This window comes from Anomaloglossus baeobatrachus, chromosome 5 (assembly GCF_048569485.1).
Source record: "Anomaloglossus baeobatrachus isolate aAnoBae1 chromosome 5, aAnoBae1.hap1, whole genome shotgun sequence".
Classification (NCBI taxonomy): Eukaryota; Metazoa; Chordata; class Amphibia; order Anura; family Aromobatidae; genus Anomaloglossus; species Anomaloglossus baeobatrachus.
Window position 1 is genome coordinate 449,019,262 of NC_134357.1, and position 25,365 is coordinate 449,044,626.

General features: G+C 49.5%; 1 protein-coding gene across 1 annotated transcript; it reads left to right on the forward strand.

Annotated features, from left to right (window-relative positions):
- The first annotated feature begins 243 nt into the window (after nt 1-243).
- FKBP1A (FKBP prolyl isomerase 1A) lies at nt 244-15,290 on the forward strand. Its single transcript, XM_075350507.1, has 5 exons — nt 244-358; nt 6,526-6,573; nt 13,348-13,460; nt 13,549-13,702; nt 14,757-15,290. The coding sequence occupies exons 1-4, from the start codon at nt 322-324 to the stop codon at nt 13,675-13,677; spliced, it is 327 nt and encodes a 108-aa protein (XP_075206622.1). The 5' UTR covers nt 244-321; the 3' UTR covers nt 13,678-13,702; nt 14,757-15,290.
- Nucleotides 15,291-25,365: the final 10,075 nt, after the last annotated feature.

Sequence of the window (25,365 nt, forward strand, 5' to 3'; positions counted from 1 at the left end):
CATAAGTCCCACTTTCTGCTCGAGCGGCCATTTTTAAACCTGGAACCCCACCCTCTGACTCCAGCTTTCAAGTATCCGCAGAACGAACAACCTGCCAGTATTGGAAATGGCCGTTCCGAGCGTCACTGTCTCCTACCTGACAAACAAAGCGTCTTGGAATGAACCGGCGTCGTGACGTCATCATAACGTTTTGTGAAGGAGACCCAATGAGAGACGGCTTTAGATCGAAGTGCCCTCCCGTGGCTGACGTCACTACGTTTTCAGGGTATCCCAGCGCGGCGGCGGCTTGTCTCCAGTGAGCTGTGTGTAACGGTGATCAGTATGGGAGTAACTGTGGACTCCATCTGCCCCGGGGACGGTAATATCAGCTGCACAGGGCGGAGGCGGGACACATGTCATGTGATGCTCCGTTATAACGGCGGGGGAGATGGGAGCAGGAATTATACGGCCGGAAGTACCGTGAGACGGTATAATGTACGGGGGAAGGGGACGTACCTGTAATAATAGACTGTATAATGTACGGGGGGAGGGGAGGTGCCTGTAATAATAGACTGTATAATGTACGGGGGGAGGGGAGGTACCTATAATAGACTGTATAATGTACGGGGGGAGGGGAGATACCTATAATAATAGACTGTATAATGTACGGGGGGAGGGGAGGTGCCTGTAATAATAGACTGTATAATGTACGGGGGGAGGGGAGGTGCCTGTAATAATAGACTGTATAATGTACGGGGGGAGGGGAGATGCCTGTAATAATAGACTATAATGTACGGGGGGAGGGGAGGTGCCTGTAATAATAGACTGTATAATGTATGGGGGAGGGAGGTGCCTGTAATAATAGACTGTATAATGTATGGGGGAGGGAGGTGCCTTTAATAATAGACTGTATAATGTACGGGGGGAGGGGAGATACCTATAATAATAGACTGTATAATGTACGGGGGGAGGGGAGATACCTATAATAATAGACTGTATAATGTACGGGGGGAGGGGAGATACCTATAATAATAGACTGTATAATGTACGGGGGGAGGGGAGATACCTATAATAATAGACTGTATAATGTACGGGGGGAGGGGAGATACCTATAATAATAGACTGTATAATGTACGGGGGGAGGGGAGATACCTATAATAATAGACTGTATAATGTACGGGGGGAGGGGAGATACCTATAATAATAGACTGTATAATGTACGGGGGGAGGGGAGATACCTATAATAATAGACTGTATAATGTACGGGGGGAGGGGAGATACCTATAATAATAGACTGTATAATGTACGGGGGGAGGGGAGATACCTATAATAATAGACTGTATAATGTACGGGGGGAGGGGAGATACCTATAATAATAGACTGTATAATGTACGGGGGGAGGGGAGATACCTATAATAATAGACTGTATAATGTACGGGGGGAGGGGAGATACCTATAATAATAGACTGTATAATGTACGGGGGGAGGGGAGATACCTATAATAATAGACTGTATAATGTACGGGGGGAGGGGAGATACCTATAATAATAGACTGTATAATGTGGGGGGGGAGGGGAGGGACCTATAATAGACTGTATAATGTATGGGGGGGAGGGGAAGGACCTGTAATAATAGACTGTATAATGTATGGGGGGGAGGGGAGGGACCTGTAATAATAGACTGTATAATGTATGGGGGGGAGGGGAGGGACCTGTAATAATAGACTGTATAATGTATAGGGGGGGAGGGGAGGGACCTGTAATAATAGACTGTATAATGTACGGGAGGAGGGACCTGTAATAATAGACTGCATAATGTACGAGAGGAGGGACCTGTAATAATAGACTGTATAATGTACGGGGGGAGGGACCTGTAATAATAGACTGTATAATGTATGGGGGGAGGGACCTGTAATAATAGACTGTATAATGTACGGGGGGAGGGACCTGTAATAATAGACTGTATAATGTACGGGGGGAGGGACCTGTAATAATAGACTGTATAATGTACGGGGGGAGGGACCTGTAATAATAGACTGTATAATGTACGGGGGGAGGGACCTGTAATAATAGACTGTATAATGTATGGGGGGAGGGACCTGTAATAATAGACTGTATAATGTACGGGGGGAGGGACCTGTAATAATAGACTGTATAATGTACGGGGGGAGGGACCTGTAATAATAGACTGTATAATGTACGGGGGGAGGGACCTGTAATAATAGACTGTATAATGTACGGGGGGAGGGACCTGTAATAATAGACTGTATAATGTACGGGGGGAGGGACCTGTAATAATAGACTGTATAATGTACGGGGGGAGGGACCTGTAATAATAGACTGTATAATGTACGGGAGGAGGGACCTGTAATAATAGACTGTATAATGTACGGGAGGAGGGACCTGTAATAGACTGTATAATGTACGGGAGGAGGGACCTGTAATAATAGACTGTATAATGTACGGGAGGAGGGACCTGTAATAATAGACTGTATAATGTACGGGGGGAGGGGAGGGGAGGGACCTGTAATAATAGTCTGTATAATGTATGGGGGGGAAGGGGAGGGACCTGTAATAATAGACTGTATAATGTACGGGAGGAGGGACCTGTAATAATAGACTGTATAATGTACGGGGGGAGGTGCCTGTAATAATAGACTGTATAATGTACGGGGGGAGGTGCCTGTAATAATAGACTGTATAATGTACGGGGGGAGGGACCTGTAATAATAGACTGTATAATGTACGGGGGGAGGGACCTGTAATAATAGACTGTATAATGTACGGGGGGAGGGACCTGTAATAGACTGTATAATGTACGGGAGGAGGGACCTGTAATAATAGACTGTATAATGTACGGGGGGAGGTGCCTGTAATAATAGACTGTATAATGTACGGGGGGAGGTGCCTGTAATAATAGATTGTATAATGTATGGGGGGGAGGGGAGGGACCTGTAATAATAGACTGTATAATGTATGGGGGGGAGGGAGGGGAGGGACCTGTAATAATAGACTGTATAATGTATGGGGGGGGAGGGGAGGGACCTGTAATAATAGACTGTATAATTTACGGGAGGAGGGACCTCTAATAATAGACTGTATAATGTACGGGGGGAGGGGAGGTGCCTGTAATAATACAGTAGACTGTATAATGTACGGGAGGAGGGAGGTGCCTGTAATAATAGACTGTTTAATGTATGGGGGAGGGGAGGGACCTATAATAATAGACTGTATAATGTACGGGGGGATGGGAGGGACCTATAATAATAGACTATACTGTATGGGGGGAGGGGAGGGACCTGTAATAATAGACTGTATAATGTACGGGGGGAGGTGAGGTGACTGTATAATGTACAGGGGGAGGGGAGGTGCCTGTAATAGACTGTATAATGTACGGGGGAGGGGGGATGCATGTAATTAAATTGTGACGTATGGAGCGTCTCCCAAGCACAAAACCCCAGTAAACTGGACCGCTCTCTTCTTTTATAGCACCACTCCAGTGTTTTGTTTTTTTTCTTTCCGTCCTGCAGTGGTGCTTTCATTGTAAGCCCCCTGCCTCGGTCTTAAGGCCCCGTCACACACAACGAGATTGCTAATGAGATCGTTGCTGCGTCACCGTTTTGGTGACGCAGCAGCGATCTCGTTATATGTGACACCTACCAGCGATGAGGCCCCTGCTGTGAGGTCGCCGGTCGTTGCTGAATGTCCTGGACCATTTTCTTCAAAGGCGATGTCCTGCTGGGCAGGACGCATCGCTGTGTTTGACACTGTGTGACAGGGTCCCAATGACAGCAGAGATCGTTATACAGGTCGCTCATTGTTACTGCATCGTTGGTAAGGTCTGACTGTGACATCTCACCAGCGACCTCCCAGCGACTTACCAGCGATCCCCATCAGGTCACAACGTTTTCGGAATCGCTGGTAAGTAGTTAAATGTGACGGGGGGCTTTATACTCACCCTCCAGCATCTTCATTTTCTGTCTCCACCGCTCCTATCGGTCTCCTGTGATTTGTGACCTGCCGGCTGCCTCAGTGTTTCATTGAGCTCCGGAGGTCACAACTCAATACAAGTCTATGACAGCCTTTTTCTGGCTCTCATAGACTTGCACTGAGAGCTTGTGATGTAATGTCTGACTTCCAACCAGTCAGAAGTAACAGGCACAGCGAAAAAAACGATAAAGCCACCAGAGGGTGAATATAATACAGGTGACTGTTAGGCTATGTGCCCACGTTGCGCTGTTCCAGCAGAAATTTCTGCAGCGATTTGAACAGCACACGTGCGCTTCAAATCGCTGCAGAAACACTGCGGAATGAAAAGCCGATTTCATGCACTCTGGATGCAGCCTCTCCCATAGACAGAGCGGGGGCTGCATGCAGAGCGCAGGAAAGAAGTGACATGTTGCTTTTTAGAACGCAGCGCTTCAGCAGCATGCAAAACGCAGTGTTCTAATACGCCATGTGGGCATGGATTAGGCACAATCTTCATAGATTGTGCTGTGGTGCAGAACGCAGCGTAACTGCATGAAAATACGCTACGTGGGCACAGAGCCTTATATTTAAAGCGCCAGTCCAATGCTGAGAAGAAAAAGATAACACTGCAGTGCTGCTTTACTCATTGGTGTTATTAGAAACTTACAAACTCCTGAACCTGTGCACCGCGAGGCTTCTCTTACATAGTTGGGTATGCTCATTCGAATGAGCGGTTTTTTTTTCTTTGTTTGTCTTACGGATTCCTCTGCTGAAGCCGAATTAGGGTACTTTCACACTTGCGTTTTTTTCCTTCCGTCACAATCCGCCCTTTTGGAAAACAGCGGAATCCGTTAACGGATTCCGCTGTTTCCCATAGACTTGTATGGATGACGGATTGTGCCAAAAGGACCTGCATTGCCTTCGCTGGCCGACGCTGCGTTATTTCCGCCGAGCAGGAGGAACGCATTATGTAACGTTTTTGAGCAGCGGAATCCTTAGGATTTCACTGCGCATGCTCTCTCTGGCTCCCTGCACCCATAACAAAGGTAAATATCGGGTAACCAAGCAAAGTGCTTTGACTAGTTACCCGATATTTACCCTGGCTACGTGTGCAGGGAGCCCGACACTTCCCCGCTTGGCTCCGCCCCCTCCCGCACTCCACTCCGCATGTACACACACACGCGCGTACACGCACGCGCACATACACACACATATGTACGTACGTACGTACACACACACACTCACCTGTCCTCAGCGCCATGGCCCCGCTCGGCTCCATCCACCCAGCACTCCGCCCCCCGCACATATTCTCGCCGGCCGAGGGATCAGCTGATCACCTGGCGACCGGCTGCTGTGAGCGATCAGCTGAGCGCCCGGCAGCCGGGTGATCAGCTGATCGTTCACAATAGTCTGCGGCCGGTACAACTGTAAAAAAAAAAGAAGCTGATTCCGTTGTTTTGTACGATCCGTTGCATCTGTTGTGCCACTATATGCAACACATCCGTCACACAACGCAATGCAACGGATACCGTTCAACACAAGTGTGAAACTAGCCTAAGATGAGACCAAAACCTAGGAAAATTCACACTGATCTTACATTTTTCACAGCCTTCTAGACAATTATCTGTCAACTGAATAGGCAAGTGCATTTTATCTGCACAGATATATTGTAACGACAGAAGAGCAATCTATGCTGTTATTGAATCTCATGCACATGGGAATGGCTAGATTGGCTAACTGTGAGTGCAGCTCTGGAGTATAACACAAGGTGTAACTCAGGAGCAGTACAGGATAAGTAATGTAATGTATCTACATAGTGACTCCACCAGCAGAATAGTGAGTACAGCTCTGGCGTATAATACAGAAAGTAACTCAGGATTGGTACATAAGAAGTAGTGTAACATATGTACATAGTGACAGTACCAGCAGACTAGTGAGTGCAGCTCTGGAGTATAATACAGGATGTAACTCAGGATCATTAATGTAATGTATGTACACAGTGACTCCACCAGCAGAATAGTGAGTGCTGCTCTGGAGTATAATACAGGGTGTATCTCAGGATCAGTACAGGATCAGTAATGTAATGTATGTACACAGTGACTCCACCAGCAGAATAGTGAGTGCAGCTCTGGAGTATAATACAGGATGTATCTCAGGATCAGTAATGTAATGCATGTACACAGTGACTGCACCAGCAGAATAGTGAGTGCAGCTCTGGAGTATAATACAGGATGTATCTCAGGATCAGTAATGTAATGCATGTACACAGTGACTGCACCAGCAGAATAGTGAGTGCAGCTCTGGAGTATAATACAGGATATAATTCAGGATCAGTAATTTAAATACACTATGACTTAATGGTTTCTGTGATCTGTATAATAGAATTTATTTGCTGCAATTTGCTTTTACCCAAATGCAGATCTCATGGCCCGAGCTGCCAGCATCATATATGCCTGTTAGGCTGAGGAGACTGGGGCCGGGAATGGCAGCTGTAACACAGACTGTAAAATATGGCCGCTATAGGGTCGTGTGCATCTATTTGCTGTGATGATTACCATGTCCCTGTTTCCCTCCTCAGGACAGACATTCCCAAAGAAGGGCCAGAAAGCTGTGGTGCACTATGTCGGTGAGTCTGGGAGTTCATGGGGGGCTCATTCATATTCTGTGGGTAAATCCTCACAATAGTGCAGAGCGATTACATATGATCTGAGCACATAAGTGCCCCCCCCCACCTATCAGCCTGTGCTATAGATGCTCTGTATATGGTGGAACCTTGGATTAAGAGTAACTTGGTTTGAGAGCATTTTGCAAGAGAAGCAAAGCTTTTTACAAATTTGTAACTTGGTTAAAGAGCAATGATTTGCAAGAAGAGAAAATACCGTGCACACTTCCGGTTCTGTCTTTTCACCGCCCTGTGACTTGCTCTGGAGGTACATTTCTGGACTGTACTGTATACCATTGTACAGTACAGTATATACTATACAGCATGTCTATCAATTTGCACTTGTGGATACAGTACTGTACTTTCTGCTAACCAGTACAGACCATTGCTTGTACTGTAATCAGCCTGGGCAGTATTCCTTCCCCACATTTGGCTTGGTTCTGCCCTTATTTTGGGGAAGAATAGATTTGGGGTGTGGTTTTTTTTTTGTTTTTTTTTGTGTGTATTGTACTAGAATAAAGGTTGTCATATTTATACATATTTTTTCTCTCTATATTGTACCTCCCACACAGCAATAATCCTATTGTAAGCTAACGTGCAGTTTATTTTTTTATGGTTTTACTGTACAGTATTTTGTATTAGTGTACTGTAATAATTTTATATGAATACAGTACATTATTTTATATAACTGTAATAAGTTTGTCTAAATGCAGTAAATATTTTTGGGTTGTGGAACGAATTGTCTGCATTTCAATTATTTCCTATGGGAAAATTGGTTTTGATATAAGAGTAACTTGGTTTAAGAGCTTACTCCCGGAACCAATTATGCTCGTAATCCAAGGTTCCACTGTATTTCCATAGGGTCCTATTAATTCTGTTGCAATCATTGTATGTGGTATTACTGAAGCCTCTATCGTGATTTATCAGTGAATGTTCATTTTATACATTGATATAAATAAATGTGTAACCTCTACCTGCAGTTAACACTAGGGGGAGCTTTCTGTATATGGATTGATACATTGTAAGCAGCATACTCCCCCTAGTGGTTTCATCAGGCAGACAGTGCAACATGCAGGCCATGGACCAGAGTGGGGTGGTGGAAAAACAAAATCAGATCCCATTTCTAATCTTGTGCTATGTGTACATGGAGTAACTGAGCTGAAACTCCCAGATCCTCCTCCAAATCTCAAAAAATTGGAAAAAAGACTGTTGGCAGAAAAATTGGCAAAAAGACTGTTGTTTTTTCCTTTGTGTCGGCTCCATCTTTTCCAGCACAGGATATCGCGCTGCCTTGTGCTTCCTGCTGTCTTCCCCCCCCCCCCCCTTTTCCTGCCGCACTTCCTCTCACTAGACTTTTCCTTGTGGGTATTTTTAATATTCCCAACCGTGGACTGTGTACTGACAGTTTTGATGATGGAGGAGGCTAAAAATGTGATAAAACACCCCAGTCCGCTATGATTCCCCTCTCCCTTTTTCACCCACAACACCCCCCCCCCCCAAATCACCCCTCCTCAGGTACCCAAGAAAAAATCCCTCCACTGTGAAAGGTATGACTGTACCCAGCCTGAGCTAGCCAGACTTTGGCTTTGTGCGCACGTTGCGTTTTAGTGTCAAATATTTGACATAATCGATGCGTTTAAAAAAAAGCAGCATGCCACTTCTTTTGTGCGTTTTGGTTGCATTTTCCACCCATTGAAATCAATGAGGTGTGGCAAAATGCAGCCAAAATGTTTAGCTGTGCGCTTGCACTGCATTTTTGTTGCGTTCAGTATGCTTTTTTGACAAAACGCAGGTCTTTCGGTCTCTGTCTGTCAATGTCGGTCTCTCTCTCGGTCAGTCGGTCTCTCCCTCCTTCATACTCACCGGCGCGGCGCTGCACTGCACGGCTGTCACTGCTCCGGCGGCTTTGCCAGCTTTTGAAAATGCCGGCCGCTCGTTTTTCCATCTCGTATTCCCTGCTTTCCCCGCCCACTGGCGCCTATGATTGGTTGCACTCAGACCCCATGCTGAGTGACGGCCGTCTCACTGCAACCAATCACAGCCGCCGGTGGGCGGATCTATATCGTGCTGTACAATAAAAAAATAATTTTAAAAAAACGTGCGGTCCCCCCAATTTTGATACCAGCCAAGGTAAAGCCACACGACTGAGGGCTGGTATTTTCAGGATGGGGAGCCCCACGTTATGGGGAGCCTCCCAGCCTAAAAATATCAGCCAGTAGCCACCCGGAAATGCCGCATCCATTAGATGCGACAGTCCCGGGACTTTACCTGGCTCATCTCGAATTGCACTGGTGCAGTGGCAATCGGGGTAATAAGGAGTTAATGGCAGCCCATAGCTGCCACTATGTCCTAGGTTAATTATGGCAGACGTCTATGAGATACTTCCCATGATTAATCTATAAGTTCAAGAAAATAAACACATGCACCCAAAAAATCCTTTATTTGGAATAAAAGACAAAAACCACCCTCTTTCACCACTTTATTAATCCCCAAACACTTATCCAGGTCCGATGTAATCCATACAAGATCCCACGACACTTTCATCTCTGCTACATCGGAAACTGACAGGAGCGGCCACAGAACACGACCACTCTCTGTGAGCTCCACGCAGCAACTGAAGTGAGTCGCGCTATCAGCGATGACGTCACTCAGCTTTCTCGTGGCCACCGCTGGATCCTCCAACTGTGATAGCAAGTCGCCCGAGTGACTGAAGTGAGCCACGTGATCAGCGGTGCCGTCACTCAGGTGATTTGCTGTCTCAGGTGGAGGATTCCAGCTGGCCGCGGGTAACCTGACTGACGGCACCGCTGATCACTCACTTCAGTCACTCAGGGGATTTGCGGTCACCAGTGAGTCCTTCACTGGTGACCGCAAATCAGGCTGCAGCACACAGACAGAGCCAGGGGATGACAATGAAGTCGGGTGAAGTTCATCCGAGTTCATTCTTATCTCGCGGCTCTGTCTAGCAACCAGACATGGGGATGTAGCAGAGCTGAGTGGGACCGCACTGTCCAAAATGCATTCAAAATGCATACGTTTTGGATGCATTTTTTTTTTTGTCAAACGCAGTGTTTACAGTTGTCAAAACGCTGTAGTTTGTCAAGCCAGAACGCAGCGTGCGCACATAGCCTTAAGGCCGCTTTACACACTGCGATATCGGTACCGATATCGCCAGCGTGCGTACCCGCCTCCCTCGGTTGTGCGACACGGGCAAATCTCTGCCCATGTCGCACAACATCGCCTGGACCCGTCACACTACTTACCTTCCCTGCGACGTCGCTGTGACCGGCAATCCGCCTCCTTTCTAAGGGGGCGGTTCGTTCAGCGTCACAGTGACGTCACAGCAGCGTCACTGAACTGCCGCCCAATAGAAGCGGAGGGGCGGAGATGAGCGGGACGAACATCCCGCCCACCACCTTCCTTCCGCATAGCGGCCGGGAGGCAGGTAAGGAGAGCTTCCTCGTTCCTGCGGTGTCACACGGAGCGATGTGTGCTGCCGCAGGAACGAGGAACAACTTCGTTACTGCTGCAGTAACGATATTTGAGAATGGACCCCCATGTCACCGATGAGCGATTTTGCATGTTTTTGCGACGATGAAGAATCGCTCATAGGTGTCACACGCAACGGCATCGCAACAGCGGCCGGATGTGCGTCACAAAATCTGTGACCCCAACGAGATCGCTGTAGCGATCTCGTAGCGTGTAAAGCCCGCTTTACTACGTTTTTCCTTCACTGATACAGTACTGGCCAAAAGTATTGGCACCCCTGCAATTCTGTCAGATAACACTCAGTTTCTTCTTGAAAATGATTGCAATCACAAATTCTTTGGTATTATTATCTTCATTTAATTTGTCTCCAATGAAAAAAAAAAAAATGTCAAAGCCAAATTGGATATAATTCCACACCAAACATAAAAAGGGGGTGGACAAAAGTATTGGCACTGTTTTGAAAATCATGTGATGCTTCTCTAATTTGTATAATTAACAGCACCTGTAACTTACCTGTGGCACCTAACAGGTGTTGGCAATAACTAAATCACACTTGCAGCCAGTTCACATTAAGGCCCGTTTCACACGTCAGTCAAAAACACTGACGTTTTTCACTGGCGTGTAAAACACGCACATGTCCCTCCGTGTGCCGTGAATCACGGCACACGTGGGTTGTCTAAGTGCAGTCTGGGCTCCGTTCTCCGTGGCCCGTGATAGCTCTTAGAGATTAACTCACCTGTGCGCGCTCCCGCTGTCCATGGTGCTGATCGCTCCTGCGGTGCAGCATCCGGCCGGCGCTGACCCCCCGCAGCAGCTGCTTCCGGGTCGGCTGTGTCGTGCATCATGAATATGCGCGACAGTAATGAGCCGGCTCAGAAGCAGCAGGCTGCACGGGCTGCAGAGGACATCGCTGGAGCCGGGTGAGTAAAAATGATTTTTATTTTAAAAGCACGTTTTTTTTTCTGGCACGTGTTTCACGGATCACACCACTGCGTGGTCCATGGGACATCAGTGATGCCAGAAAAAAATGGACATGTCTCCGTGCGGCAATCACGGACACGCGTGTACGCCGCACGGAGACACGTGCAGTGAAAAATCACTGATGTGTGAGCAGATCCATTCATTATAATGGGTCTGCATGTGTCAGTGATTCTGGTACGTAGAAAAAAAAGCACAAACGTCCCAGAATCACTGACGTGTGAAACAGGCCTAAAGTTGACTCAACCTCTGTCCTGTGTCCTTGTGTGTACCACATTGAGCATGGAGAAAAGAAAGAAGACCAAAGAACTGTCTGAGGACTTGAGAATCCAAATTGTGAGGAAGCATGAGCAATCTCAAGGCTACAAGTCCATCTCCAAAGACCTGAAAGTTCCTGTGTCTACGGTGCGCAGTGTCATCAAGAAGTTTAAAGCACATGGCACTGTGACTAACCTCCCTAGATGTGGAAGGAAAAGAAAAATTGACGAGAGATTTCAACGCAAGATTGTGCGGATGGTGGATAAAGAACCTCGACTAACATCCAAACAAGTTCAAACTGCCCTGCAGTCCGAGGGTACAACAGTGTCAACCCGTACTATCCGTCGGCGTCTGAATGAAAAGGGTCTGTATGGTAGGATACCCAGGAAGACCGCACTTCTTAGTGCAAGTAGAAGGTGAAATGTGCATAGCACTGCTTACCATATGAAAAAAATCCTGGCAATGGTTTTCTCAGCGGGTCCGTTCAATGTTAAACTGCACCTGCAGTCAGTCAGCATGTAGCAGAGCGCTGTGCACCTTCTAAATCTTTACCAGGTCCATGCGGTTAGAGGAAGACAGCTGATTATTCACCCGCAGTGCTTATGCCATAGTGCAGAAAGTCCTCATGCTCTCCTCCCTCTGCATCCCTGTGTTTGTCTGCATGAAGCATTATTAAAAATCAATAGGCCCCACTTCTTACCATAACATAAAAAAGCCAGGCTGGAGTTTGCCAAAACTTACCTGAGAAAGCCTAAAACGTTTTGGAAGAATGTTCTCTGGTCAGATGAGACAAAAGTAGAGCTTTTTGGGAAAAGCCATCAACATAGGGTTTACAGGAAAAAAAAAGAGGCATTCAAAGAAAAGAACACGGTCCCTACAGTCAAACATGGCGGAGGTTCCCTGATGTTTTGGGGTTGCTTTGCTGCCTCTGGCCCTGGACTACTTGACCGTGTGCATGGCATTATGAAGTCTGAAGACTACCAACAAATTTTGCAGCATAATGTAGGGCCCAGTGTGAGAAAGCTGGGTCTTCCTCAGAGGTCATGGGTCTTCCAGCAGGACAATGACCCAAAACACACTACAAAAAGCACTAGAAAATGGTTTGATAGAAAGCACTGGAGACTACTAAAGTGGCCAGCAATGAGTCCAGACCTGAATCCCATAGAACACCTGTGGAGAGATCTCAAAATGGCAGTTTGGAGAAGGCACCCTTCAAATCTCAGGGACCTGGAGCAGTTTGCCAAAGAAGAATGGTCTAAAATTAGTAGAGCATTGTAAGAAACTCATTAATGGTTACCGGAAGCGGTTGTTCGCAGTTATTTTGGCTAAAGGTTTTGCAACCAAGTATTAGGCTAAGGGTGCCAATACTTGTGTCTGGCCCATTTTTGGAGTTTTGTGTGAAATGATCAATGATTTGATTTTTGTTTCATTCTCTCGTGTTTTTTCATTGCAAGCAAAATAAATGAAGATAATAATACCAAAGAATTTGTGATTGCAATCATTTTCAGGAAGAAACCGGGTATTCTCTGACAGAATTGCAAGGGTGCCAATACTTTTGGCCAGCACTGTACATTGTAACAAACTCGGGACAGGAGCGAGATTTGTGCTGCTGATGTGTAACTCATTCTTATTCAGGTACATCTGTAACGTACCCTCAGCTGTAAGAAATATTAGGAGACTACTGGGGGTATTTTTGGATGTTTACAAGACTGTTTGTTTTTACTGACTTAAATAAATCTTGAACATAGCAGATAATTCTTTTTTGAGCCAGCACGAACGTCTTCTTGGGGGACTGCTGTTAGCTGAGCTGCAGTACCCTCATCGGCCACTAGACGGCGTACTGAGCTGTGTGAGCTCACCGCACTGTATTTCAGTCTGCTGCGGTACTTGGTGACAGCTGATCGGTGGTACCACTGGTTTTCAGACCCCCTTTGATCAGAGATATGACTTGTATATTGACAGCTCTGCAGAAGGAATCAATGAAAACAGATTTATAAATTGTCTCCATTTCAGGGTATCTCCCAGATGGAAGGAAGTTTGACTCTTCCCTTGACCGTAACAAGCCCTTCCGTTTCTGCGTTGGAAGGAATGAGGTGATCCGCGGCTGGGAAGAAGGAGTGGCACAGGTGCGGGGAATGGACACTTTATCTCCGGTTGTCCCATGTTTTGTGTAGATTCCTTGTAGATTAATTCCTTTTGCTTTTCAAATTACAGATGAGCGTGGGTCAAAAAGCACGTCTGACCTGCACCCCTGACTATGCATATGGCTGCACAGGTCACCCTGGCATCATCCCACCGAATGCCACCCTTATCTTCGAAGTGGAGTTGCTGCGATTGGAGTGAGGGTCACCCTGACCCTAGCGTGTGGGTAAGTATATTGTGTGTCACCACGTCTAGGGAAGACCAATGAAGGGTATTCACTAAGTATCTGTATAGTATATTGGTTTTTGTTCACCATCTTACTGAATTATACTCCACAGCTGCATTCACAATTCTGGTTGTTATTGGAAACAGTCAGCAAGGTTGTCGTCACACATCCAGTATCCATTCCTATAATGCAGGGAGCAGCTAGCTTTCCCTTTTGTTAGATGACTGTGCTGCTACTGTTTAATGATGACCAGAATGCAAATCACGAAGTTCTGATCACTGAACAAGCAGTGCATGCTGGGAGATGTGAGCTCTGAAGCGCAGTTAGTGCATAATGCAGATTGTAACATACAATCTCTTCATTACAAGAGAAGTGATATATACATAGTGACTCCACAAGCAGAATAGTGAGTGCAGCTCTGGAGTAAAAAAACAGGATGTAACTCAGGATCAGCACAGGATAAGTAATGTATGTACACAGTGACTCCACCAGCAGAATAGTGAGTACTGCTCTGGAGTAAAAAACAGGATGTGACTCAGGATCAATACAGGATAAGTAATGTATATACCTAGTGACTCCACAAGCAGAATGGTGAGTGCAGTTCTGAAGTATAGTACCGGATGTAACACAGGATCAGTACAGGATAAGTAATGTAATGTATGTACACAGTGACTGCACCAGCCGAATAGTGAGTGCAGCTCTGGAGTATAATACAGGATGGAACTCAGGATCAGTACAGGATAAGTAATGTAATGTATGTACACAGTGACTGCACCAGCCGAATAGTGAGTCCTACTCTGGAGTATAATACAGGATATAACTGAGGATGAGTAATGTAATGTCTGTACACAGTGACTCTACCAGCAGAATAGTGAGTTCAGCTCTGGAGTCTAATACAGGATTTAGCTCCGGGCTAGTGTTCCCAGAACAGTTGTTTGATTTCTCCATACTGTCATCAGTGACCCTTTCCTCTCCGTACACCTCTCGCCCTCGTGACTTGCTGGGAAACAACTTCCCCTATTCTGTATCTGACTTTCTCTTCTGATTCTTCAAGGTGCGTCCGATGACTATACTACCGTGTGAACAGAGTGCAGAACACAGTGGACACAAAGCCTGCCCTATTACCCTCCACACTTCCACATGCTGCCTTCTTGCCTTCCTACTCTGGGGCATTACTGTGCAATCCCATTGGATGCTGTTATGAAGGGGAAAGGTGGCTGCACCAGTTACTGCCCCCTCCTCCAAGCCAGAAATGTCAGAGCTCTGTAAAGCAAGTAACATTTGTTACTCTGATCACCTGCTGAAGATAACCCCCCCACCCCGATGAGTGCACTGGAGGGATGAGGACAGCGCTCGTAATGTACCCTCTAACCATTCCAGAGCCGTGTGCCCGTGCACTGCGCAGCCTGCCAAATGTCATTCCAGCTCTGCAGTGCCACGTCTGCTTCTTCCCTTATGTGGCAGGTGCTGTCCTGTCTGTGCCGCATGCAGCCCCACCTCACACAACCACATTAAACAGCTTCTCTTTTATCTATGGAGGTCTCCTGTTTCTGCTCTGACGTCACAATAAAGAATCTGTTTCCTGACATCCTCCGGTCTAGAGCTCTTATGATATTTTGGTGTGAATGATGATACTGGGTACAAATGGCATCTGATAGCCAAAGGGACACTCAGAGTGAGTGATTGAGATCGATTGGTTCCCCCATTGTATCAAGGGGCCTGTCACATCTGTCAGCTCCGATCAGTGCCCGGCAGGAATCGCACAGGGGGTGTTGAATGTTTGGTCTGGCCCCATCCGTGTCCATGCAGTGAATTACCGTATTTTTCATTTTTTAAGACGCACCCCAAATTTGGAGAAAAAAAAAAGGTGAAATAAAAATATGGGGTCCGTTTTATAATCTGGTGGTGTCTTACCAGGGAGAGGGGGCAGCAGCGGAGTGGGGGGTCACATAAGGCAGGAGAGGTACTGGAGTATAGTGATGCTGGCAATGGTACAGAAGGAGGCCCAGATACTGCGGTCTCTGCTCTGTGCCGGGGCCGGTGATGCCACTCTGCTCTGTGAGGGCTTCAAATAACGGCGGTCATAGTCAGCGCGTGCACAGATGACAGCTTGAGCTGAGAGCTCCATCTGCGCAGGTGCTGACTCTCTAGGCGCCATTATTTGAATCTCGGACCGCTGACATCTTCAGAATGACCGCCAGCCGTGCGCCAAGCAGAACACACCAGCCGCGCAGAGCAGAGTGGAACCGATGCACACAACAGCGCCGGCAGCACCCGGGAAGCTACATTCGAATTTTTGGGAGGAAAAGTGCGTCTTATAATCCAAAAAATACGGTACATCATTAGTGTTGTCTAGAAGTACACAACTACGTTTTGTATACTTGTTGTATACACTTATGCTCAGATAATGCTTCACAAAATCCATATTGATCCTACAGATATACGACTTTACATACCATTGAGTTTTTAATTGGTCATTGGCTGGTCTTTTGTATTTTCAGGGGACCTAATATTTTAACTTTTATCAATAAAAACTTGTTTAGGGGATTTCTTTTGTAAACTGATAATTAATCCTTCTCACCAATATTGAATATTGTAAGCTATAACACCATTATAGTTATTTATATTTATTACATTACCATGGTGATCAGTGACGGAGTTCTAGACTTTCTTTTACATAATGGTTTTGAATGGAGCAGATCATTTTACATTGTGATCATCGCCCTCTGCTGGATGAAGATCATATGTACAGCTTCAGAAACTGGATCCTATGCAGCAAAGCATTTACATGGTGTAAAAAGCTGTGACAGCGCGAGGTTCTGCAAAACTTTTGCTGCATTGAGTCTTTATGCCATGTTTGCACATCTCCAATAAAGAGGGTGGTTACAGCAACATGAAATTCATGACACGCAACGGCATTCCTTTCCCTTAGAAATCTTACTTTAGTCCTTGATTGGAGTAAGATTTGTGGCAAGGAGCACTGATTTCATTAGGAGGTGTAGGCTTCATACTCCATTCCGCCAGAATAATTATGGATGGCGTGAAATACACCAGTCTTGTTTAATCGGGGCCTATGGGATCCTACCAGCTGATGCATCCTGCACAATCAAGAGCCTTGGCTGCACAATATAGTTAGAAGATCCGGCCAGGGACCATAGTGGGAGATGAGTCCTTGGACAGCTTTTCCAAGCATTGCTGCAGGTGATTTGCAGGTATGGGAGAGTCCTGCCAATCGCCTTTACGTAATGTGTAGTGAAGCTGCACTGGACTGCATCATGCAGCCAGGCTCTTGTGTCATGCTGCCCGTGGATTGGGCAGTATGGGTCAGCTGACAGGTTCCCTTTAAAGGGTAAAGGCCTCTTTACACGCTGCGAGATCGCTAGCAAGCGTACCCGCCCCCGTCGGTTGTGCGTCACGGGCAAATCGCTGCCCGTGGCGCACATCGCTCGGACCCGTCACACTACCTGTCTAGCGACGTCGCTGTGACCGTCGAACCGCCTCCTTTCTAAGGGGGTGGTTCGTTCGGCGTCACAGCGACGTCACTAAGCGGCCACCCAATAGAAGCGGAGGGGCGGAGATGAGCGGGACGAACATCCCGCCCACCACCTTCCTTCCTCATTGCGGGCGGGCGGCCATAGGTAAGGTGAGGTTCCTCGTTCTGCAGTGTCAAAACATTGTACCTGGAGCAGCAACGATATTTGGGAAATGGACAGCGTGTCAACGATAAGGTGAGTATTTTTGATCGTTAGCGGTCGCTCGTACGTGTCACACGCAACGACGTCGCTAACGAGAATGGATGTGCATCACGAATTCCGTGGCCCCAATGACATCTCATTAGCGATGTCATTGCGTGTACAGCGGTCTTTATTCAGGATTTTTTTTTTTCGTCACTCATTTTGAACCTAAAAACTAACAGGAAGGCAGTTGCTAACTAGCTGCCTGTTCGACCCGCCGCCAATTAGTTGCCCGTGGCGCACAAAGTCATTAACCCACTGTCACCCGCACTTGTGACGCCCTGGACTAGCCAGGTAGTCACAGGTAGACCCTTGCACAAACACCCATGCCCTAAAAAGGTAACAACAGCCAACCTAAAAACCCTGAGTCGCCCCTCTCAGGTCTTGACGTTTACACCTGGGGGCGGAGCCAGACAGTTGGCCACGCCCACCGAGGAGTTCGGATAGCCTGAGGCGGGAAAAACACAACAGATCTGTTAGGGAGGAGAGTAGTAGCAAAGTGTAAACGTCTGTTAGAGATCTGGGCCGTAGCCCGGATACCCTGTGACCAGGAGGCAGACGGTGGTTGCCGCCTGCGGGAGCCGGGAAGACGGCTGGTGGAACTGTAAAGGACTGGGACAGGGTAGTGGACCGCTGGTACCGAACCGGGGAACCAACTGGAAACCAGAGCACCAGGAGGGGTACTCAGACCTAGAACAAGGTCCAGAAGCCACTGGACCACGTCGAATTTACTGATTGAGGTCTGGACCTTAGGTCCTTTCCCGTCCCAAGACCCAAAAGACGGTAACAGCCCACCGAGGGAGATAGAAAGCCACCGCACAGGCAGAGAGATCCCACGGGCCAGCGCCTGCGGGCAAACGGGTTTCCCGACACACAAAGCCGGGGAGCGGACTACCGTCGCTGAGGCGTAGGCAGTCAAAAATCTACAAAAACAAGGTGCAGGAGAAAGGCGGGAACCACCGAACGGGGTGGGGGACCAGACGCAGTTGGCTGCGGGTACCGACAGTTGGCTGCGGGCACCGACCACCATCCTTTTGGTTTACCAGAGACTCCGGTGTATCTGTCATAGTGAGTACAACAGTGCCTTCAGGCTGCGCACCGCACCAACACGCCCGCACCTCGCAACCACCGGGCCCCGGGACCATCACCCCCTGCCCATGGAGGGGGATAACACCAGTCTGCACAACACCATCCCCGGGAGCCTAGTTTACGGCAGCGGTGGTGTCCACACTCGCCACAACCCGTGGGCGGCGTCACGAACTTACATGCCTAAACACCATGGCCTCGACCGTGAACCTACCCTCCGAAATCCCCTCACGTAGCGCCAGCCTCCCTTCAGAGCGACGTGACCCCCAGATGCCGGAGGCGCTCGAGTCACCCACCGAACGAGCCCGGACCCGAGTGGCTCGGCTGTGGCCGAGCGTGGGGTGGTACACCGACTCTTCTGGCGTCACGAACAGGATTCGAACCTGTCCACTTACCGGTGGAAGTGCGCCTTGAAGTAGAAGTCAGCGGTGACCCATTGAAAAATTTCAGAATCCGCCATCTTGTCACTATCCCTTGGCGCGAAGTTTCCCGCCAGACCCGTCTTCCCCTCGAAAGGAGTGAGAGAGTTGAAGCCCCGCCCCCTGGGAACAGCGCTGCAGGAAAGCACGCGGCTGAAAAGTAAAACTGAGCAGAAAGAGCGCCGAGTGCCGCGTAAAGACCAAGGGGGAGAAGCGGGAAGATGTCAGCGCCAAATCTCGATGGCGGAGTGGCGGCGCCCGCAGATGTGCCCGGTGACGGGAATGCGGCGCCGCTCGCCCCGGTCGCAGGAGCGGGGGAAGCCGCGGCTCTGGCAGTTTCCCAGGTAATGCCAATCTCCTTGCCCTATGTGCCCGGTGCTGTCTGGTTACCCCAGTACGATGCCTGACGCTTTCCAGGTGTTCCAGAAGAAAATGTGCACGATCCTAGATTTGCATGCTATGACTGGCAAGCAGCGTGCAGCGATAGTCCTGGGGCAGCTGACCGGCGCAGCTGAGCAGGAGGTGGAGACCTGGGCAGACGCGGACCGGGCCTCGGTAACCGCCATTTTTGATAAACTCCAGGTTGCCTCTGAAACCCGCACAGAAGCAGAGTTGCGGATGCAGTTTTACCATTGCCGACAGCGACCAAAGGACAGTATAAGAGACTATGGCTGCAAACAGCCCTACGCACGCTAAAGCGGGTGGACCCCATCAACGAGGCTGATGGCAATAAGATGCTAGTGGAGCAGTTCCTGCAGGGGCTGGGGTCCGCCGAAGATCGCAAACAACTGTGGTTGTGGTCGTTGGAGCATGCTGACCTGGACTTTGCAGTGCAGAAGGAATGGGCCACCAAGGCCCTACAAACATCAGAAGCCGGTACCCCCGACCCGCCGTTTTGGCCGGTGGATACCGCCCCTGTTTTGGTAGCGCACCCCCTGTTGGCCCTGCCAGACCCTGCTGCAGCCACTGGAGCTCTGGGAGAACTGACATCACAAGTCCGGCGCCTGAATGAGGACATCACCCGGATCCTCGCCGCTCCAGCTACCGACGAGAGTCAAGCCCGCGGAGAAGATCCAGCTCGCCGACAGCCCGGAGGACGTCCCTTGGATGCAGCGGAGGAGAAATAACGAACCACGGTATGGACCGCCCGTCTACTACAAGTGTAACAAGACCGGCCATTACTCCCGACGGTGTCCGTTAAACGAGCAACCCCTGAGGCCAAGGGCCAATCCTCAGGAGTAGACCCTCAAGGCCCAGCTGATTGGCGGGATCGGTACGTTGGAGGCCACCCCATCATCTCCCTGGCGGTGGATGGTGTCCCGACCATGGCCCTGCTTGACATTTGATCACAGGTATCGACTATGCCTTATTCATTGTACCAGCGATATTGGGCTGATAGCGAACTTACCCCTCCAGATGATGGGTTAACCATAATTGCAGCCAATGGGCTCCCTATGATCCAGGTGGGATTCAAGGAGGTGACCCTGACTGTGGGAAGAACAGAGCTGAAACGTCAAGGGATGATTGTGGTGTTGAATGACTCTAGTGACCGTAACCCAACGGTGGTCCTCGGGACCAATGTGATTGAGCATTGCATGGGGGAGGTGTTGAGTCTGTTGCAACAGTTGTCTGCCACTGGAGGAGGGGGTCGACAGAGGGCTTTGCAGCGTGAGATCCGGGCCCTCCTGCAGCGACAGCAGGTGAACATCACAGGTGGAGAGATTGGTGGTGTGCGGGTGATGGATGCCGCACCTCTAGTGGTGGTGCCGCCACAGAGTGAGATGATGATCTGGTGCAGGGCAGCAGTAGGAATCCCGAGGACAGGATTACCCGGCAATGGTGGAGCCTTTGCCTTCGGAGCATTGGCCCACGGTAATGGCAGCCAGGGGGGTGATTGATGTAAAAAAGGGGAGACTGCCTGTGAGAGTGCTGAACTGTGGAGAGGAAGAGGTCAGGCTCCCCCGCTATGCCACCATGGCCAAGTTGTTCACCATAGACGCACATACTATCCATGACATGACACCCGCATCTACTACACCACATTCAGGCAGTGACCTCCCACCCGGGCAATTAGAGAAATGGTGCCAAGAATTGCATGTTTGCACCTAGGCTACCCCCATGCACCATATGGAGGGGATATACAGGGTAGTGCAGGAGTAGGTAGGGCAGGTCTTCAGCAAGCACCCGCTAGATTTCCAACACCATACCCCCACGGATATGCATCCACCCATTAAAGAGAGGTACAGGCCAATCCCACCTGCACACTACTAGTGCACCAAAGACATGTTGAGGAACATGAAGGAGGCAGGGGTCATCCGGGATAGTTGTAGTCCCTGGGCAGCTCCATTGGTGCTGGTGAGGAAGAAGGATGGTACCATGAGAATGTGTGTGGATTACCGGAAGATCAACCAGATAACGCAAAGATGGATACCCTCTTCCCCGTATTGAAGAATCGCTCGCTGCACTAAAGACTGCTAATTATTTCTCTACCCTAGACCTCATTAGTGGCTACTGCCAGGTGGCGGTTGCATGAGAAGACCGCGAGAACACTGCGTTTGCTACCCCCATGGGACTCTGTGAGTTTAACAGTATGCCATTCGGGCTATGCAATGCCCCGGGAACCTTCCAGAGGCTTATGGAGTGCTGCCTGGGACATCTCAACTTCGAGACGGTGCTGCTGTACTTGGACGACGTGATTGTGTACTCCAAGATGTATGAAGCTCACCTGGAGCACCTGGCGGAAGTGTTTGCAGCCCTCGCCAAGTACGGGATGAAGCTGAAACCCTCCAAGTGTCATCTGTTGAAGCCCAAGGTGCAGTACCTTGAGCATGTGGTGAGCGCAGAGGGCGTAGCCCCAGATCCTGAGAAGATTACTGCTATCCAGAGATGGCCACGACCAACCACGGTGAAAGAGGTGAGGCAGGTTTTGGGCCTGGTGGGCTACTACCGCTGTTTCATCAAAGGGTACACAAAGATGGCCGCACCCATGCAAGATCTCCTCGTGGGACAGACCAAGAATGGTAGATCCTCTGGATCCCTGTTTGTCTCGGGTGAGAGGCACGAAGAATCTTTTCAACAGCTGAAGTCGGCCCTGACAGAGGAAGAAATCTTGGCCTATCCTGAGTACAGCCTACTGTTCGTCCTCTATACCGACACCAGCAATGTGGGCCTGGGTGCGGTCCTGTCCCAAGTATAGGATGGAAAAGAGAAGGTGATCGCCTACGCCAGTCGGAAGCTCCGGCCAACGGAGAGGAACCCCCGAGAATTACAGTTCCTTCAAACTCGAGTTCCTGGCCCAGGTGTGGGCCATAACAGAGAGGTTTAAACATTACCTTGCGGCGGCAAAGTTCACGGCCTATACGGAAAACAACCCGTTGACACACCTGGATACGGCCAAGCTGGACACCCTGGAACAGCGGTCGATGGCGCGGCTGTCCAATTACGACTTCACCATCAAATACCGGGCTGGCCGCAAGAACACCAACGTGGACGTGCTGTCCCGGATGCCCCATCTACCTGATGAAGGGATGGAGGAAGACATCTTGGAGGAAATCGAGCTGCCCGCATTCCATCGGCCCCGAGGTGAGAGGCAATGCGTTCTCCAACAACAGGCGAACCTCGACCCGATGCCCAGCCATGGGTGGCAGGAAGCCTAGGATCAGGAGCCTGCAGTTCAGCTGGTCAAAACAATGATTGCCCAGCGTTCTTACCGGATGAGCCCCACAGCTCAGGGGTTTACAGGGGGTCGATCAACCCGAAAACTCATGAGAAGGTTCGCCAGCTGGTGGTGCCCCAGGCGTGTGTATCCAAAGTCTTGCAGGCCTATCATGATTGTGCAGGACACTTCGGCTGGAAGAAGCTGGAAATGCTGTTGAGGGAGCGGTTTTACTGGAGCGGGATGCGAGAGTCCGTAGAAGCCTGGTGCCGAGAGTGTGGCCCCTGTACACTGAGGCGGGACGAAACCAGTCAGAAGGCCCCGCTACAACTGATTGTCACCTGCCAGCCGCAGGTGCTCACAGATCAGGGGCCAGCCTTTGAAGTGGAGGTGTTCCAAGAGTTCTGCCACTTGTACGGGTGCAAGAAGATCCGGACCACGCCTTACCATGCCCAAACCAATGGGATGTGTGAGAAGATGAACCATCTGGTCCTAAATCTCCTTAAGACATTACCACTGGAAGAACGGAATCTGTGGCTGGAGAAGCTACCTGATCTAATGTACATGTACAATAACATACCCTGCAGCTCCACCAAGTGCACCCCCGCGTACCTGATGAGGGCCCGGCCAGGACGGCTACCAGTAGATCTGGAAATGGATGTAGAAGTGCCCGAAACTCTCCCTCCCACTGGCAATTGGGATGCCAAGCGGCAGACGCAGTACCGACGGATCCAAGAGTATGTGGAAAGGAATCCACGTCAAAGTCGAGAAAAGCAGGAGCGGCACTTCAAGAAGCGGGCTCAGGCTGTTCCCTTTGAGCCTGGAGATGTGGTGCTGAAGGGCAAACTGAGAACCCATAAGCTTGACGATCAATGGTAAAGGACCCCCTACGTCGTCCAGACAACTGGATGGGAAAATGAGAAAACCTACCTGATTAGTCGTGACCAGGGGAAAACCACAGCCACTGTTTCCAGGGACCACCTGAAGAGGTGCCCGGGTCCCCTGAGGCTGGTGGAAGAGGGGCCCGTGCCCATGCCAAGCGTGGAGGAGAAGAAAGGGGTGATCCATACGGTGATGGGAGACTTCCCAGCTGACTGGCCTACGCAGAACGGTGCGGTGATTGTTCCTGTAATAATCTTCCCGCAACCCGTGGAAAAAATAGAGCCGCAGGTGCCCGCCAGTGAGCCAGTCGAGCTAGCTCTCAGGGATGCATCTACACCACGCCCCCGCAGGTCTCTTCCTGCCATACCTGAAACTAGGGAAGAGGAACTGGTCGTTCCCTCTCCCCCATTGCCTCCCCCTGAGAGTAGGGAACCCCAGAGGTCCACACGCCCTAACCTAGGTCAGCCCCCGCTTAGGTACAGGGAAACTACCATCTAGAAGGGGTACAGTTGTTGATTATGTACATATGTGTGCGAATGAATGCCAATCACCCGAGACTCTCACCTGATTCAGAAAAGAAGCAGAGTAAAAAGGTAGCGAATCCCGGCTGCCATGTTGAAGTCCCCGTTGGGACTCTGTTGAACCCTGTTTGTCCTGTTAACCCATGAACAAGGCCGAGAACTTGCAGGCCACCCAATAACTTTTGGTTTTGTAAATAATTCCCGGACCACCCTTTAGGTCCCACAGCCTCCGGAGAGGCAAACTGGAGGAAGGGCCTGCGGGAATGTGATGGCCGAGGCCCTGTCACCAATGCAATCGGTGACAATCCTCCGGGCCAGGGGTCCCCTGGACGTGGGGCCTCTGCAGAGACTGCCAGATAAGGAACTTTTTACCCGGCCCGTTTGGACAACACCTAGACCCGTTCCTGTTCCTGGGGAAAAGGGGTGCTGCCTGTTTCTTAGAGGCAGCATCAAGGCTAAGTTTGCTTGGGTGGGCAACTGGAAGGACCTGGTCCCGATTCCAGTTGATATATAAAACATTTTTATGTGCAACGTTCAAGAATGTGCGTCCCTCAAGGGATGATTTCTAAATTTGCTTAAAATGTAAAAAGTTTAGTATACTTGTACCTGTTTTCCGTTTATCTTCTGCAGCAAACAAAAATAAACTGGTGGCGGTCGGGCAGCCCGCGGACAGTCTGCATTAAACCAAGGGGAAATGTGACGCCCTGGACTAGCCAGGTAGTCACAGGTAGACCCTTGCAGAAACACCCATCCCCTAACAAGGTAACAGCAGCCAACCTAAAAACCCCGAGTCACCCCTCTCAGGTCTTGACGTTTACACCAGGGGGCGGAGCCAGGCGGTTGGCCACGCCCATCGAGGAGTTCGGATAGCCTGAAGCGGGAAAACACAACAGATCTGTTAGGGAGGAGAGGAGAGCAGTAGCAAAGTGTAAACGTCTGTCAGGGATCTGGGTCGTAGCCCGGATACCCTGTGACCAGGAGGCAGATGGTGGTTGCCGCCTGCAGGAGCCGGGAAGACAGCTGGTGTAACCGTAAGGGACCGGGACAGGCTAGTGGCCCGCCGGTACCGAACCGGGTAACCAACTGGAAACCAGAGCACCAGGAGGGGTACTCAGACCCAGAACGAGGTCCAGAAGGCACTTGACGATGTCGAATTTACTGATTGAGGTCTGGACCTTAGGTCCTTTCCCATCCCAAGACCCGAAAGACGGCAACAGCTCACTGAGGGGGATAGAAAGCCACCGCACAGGCAGAGAGATCCCACGGGCCAGCGCCTGCGGGCAAATAGGTAACCCGACACACATAAATCCGGGGAGCGGACTACCATGGCTGAGGCATAGGCAGTCAAAATCTACAAAAACGAGGT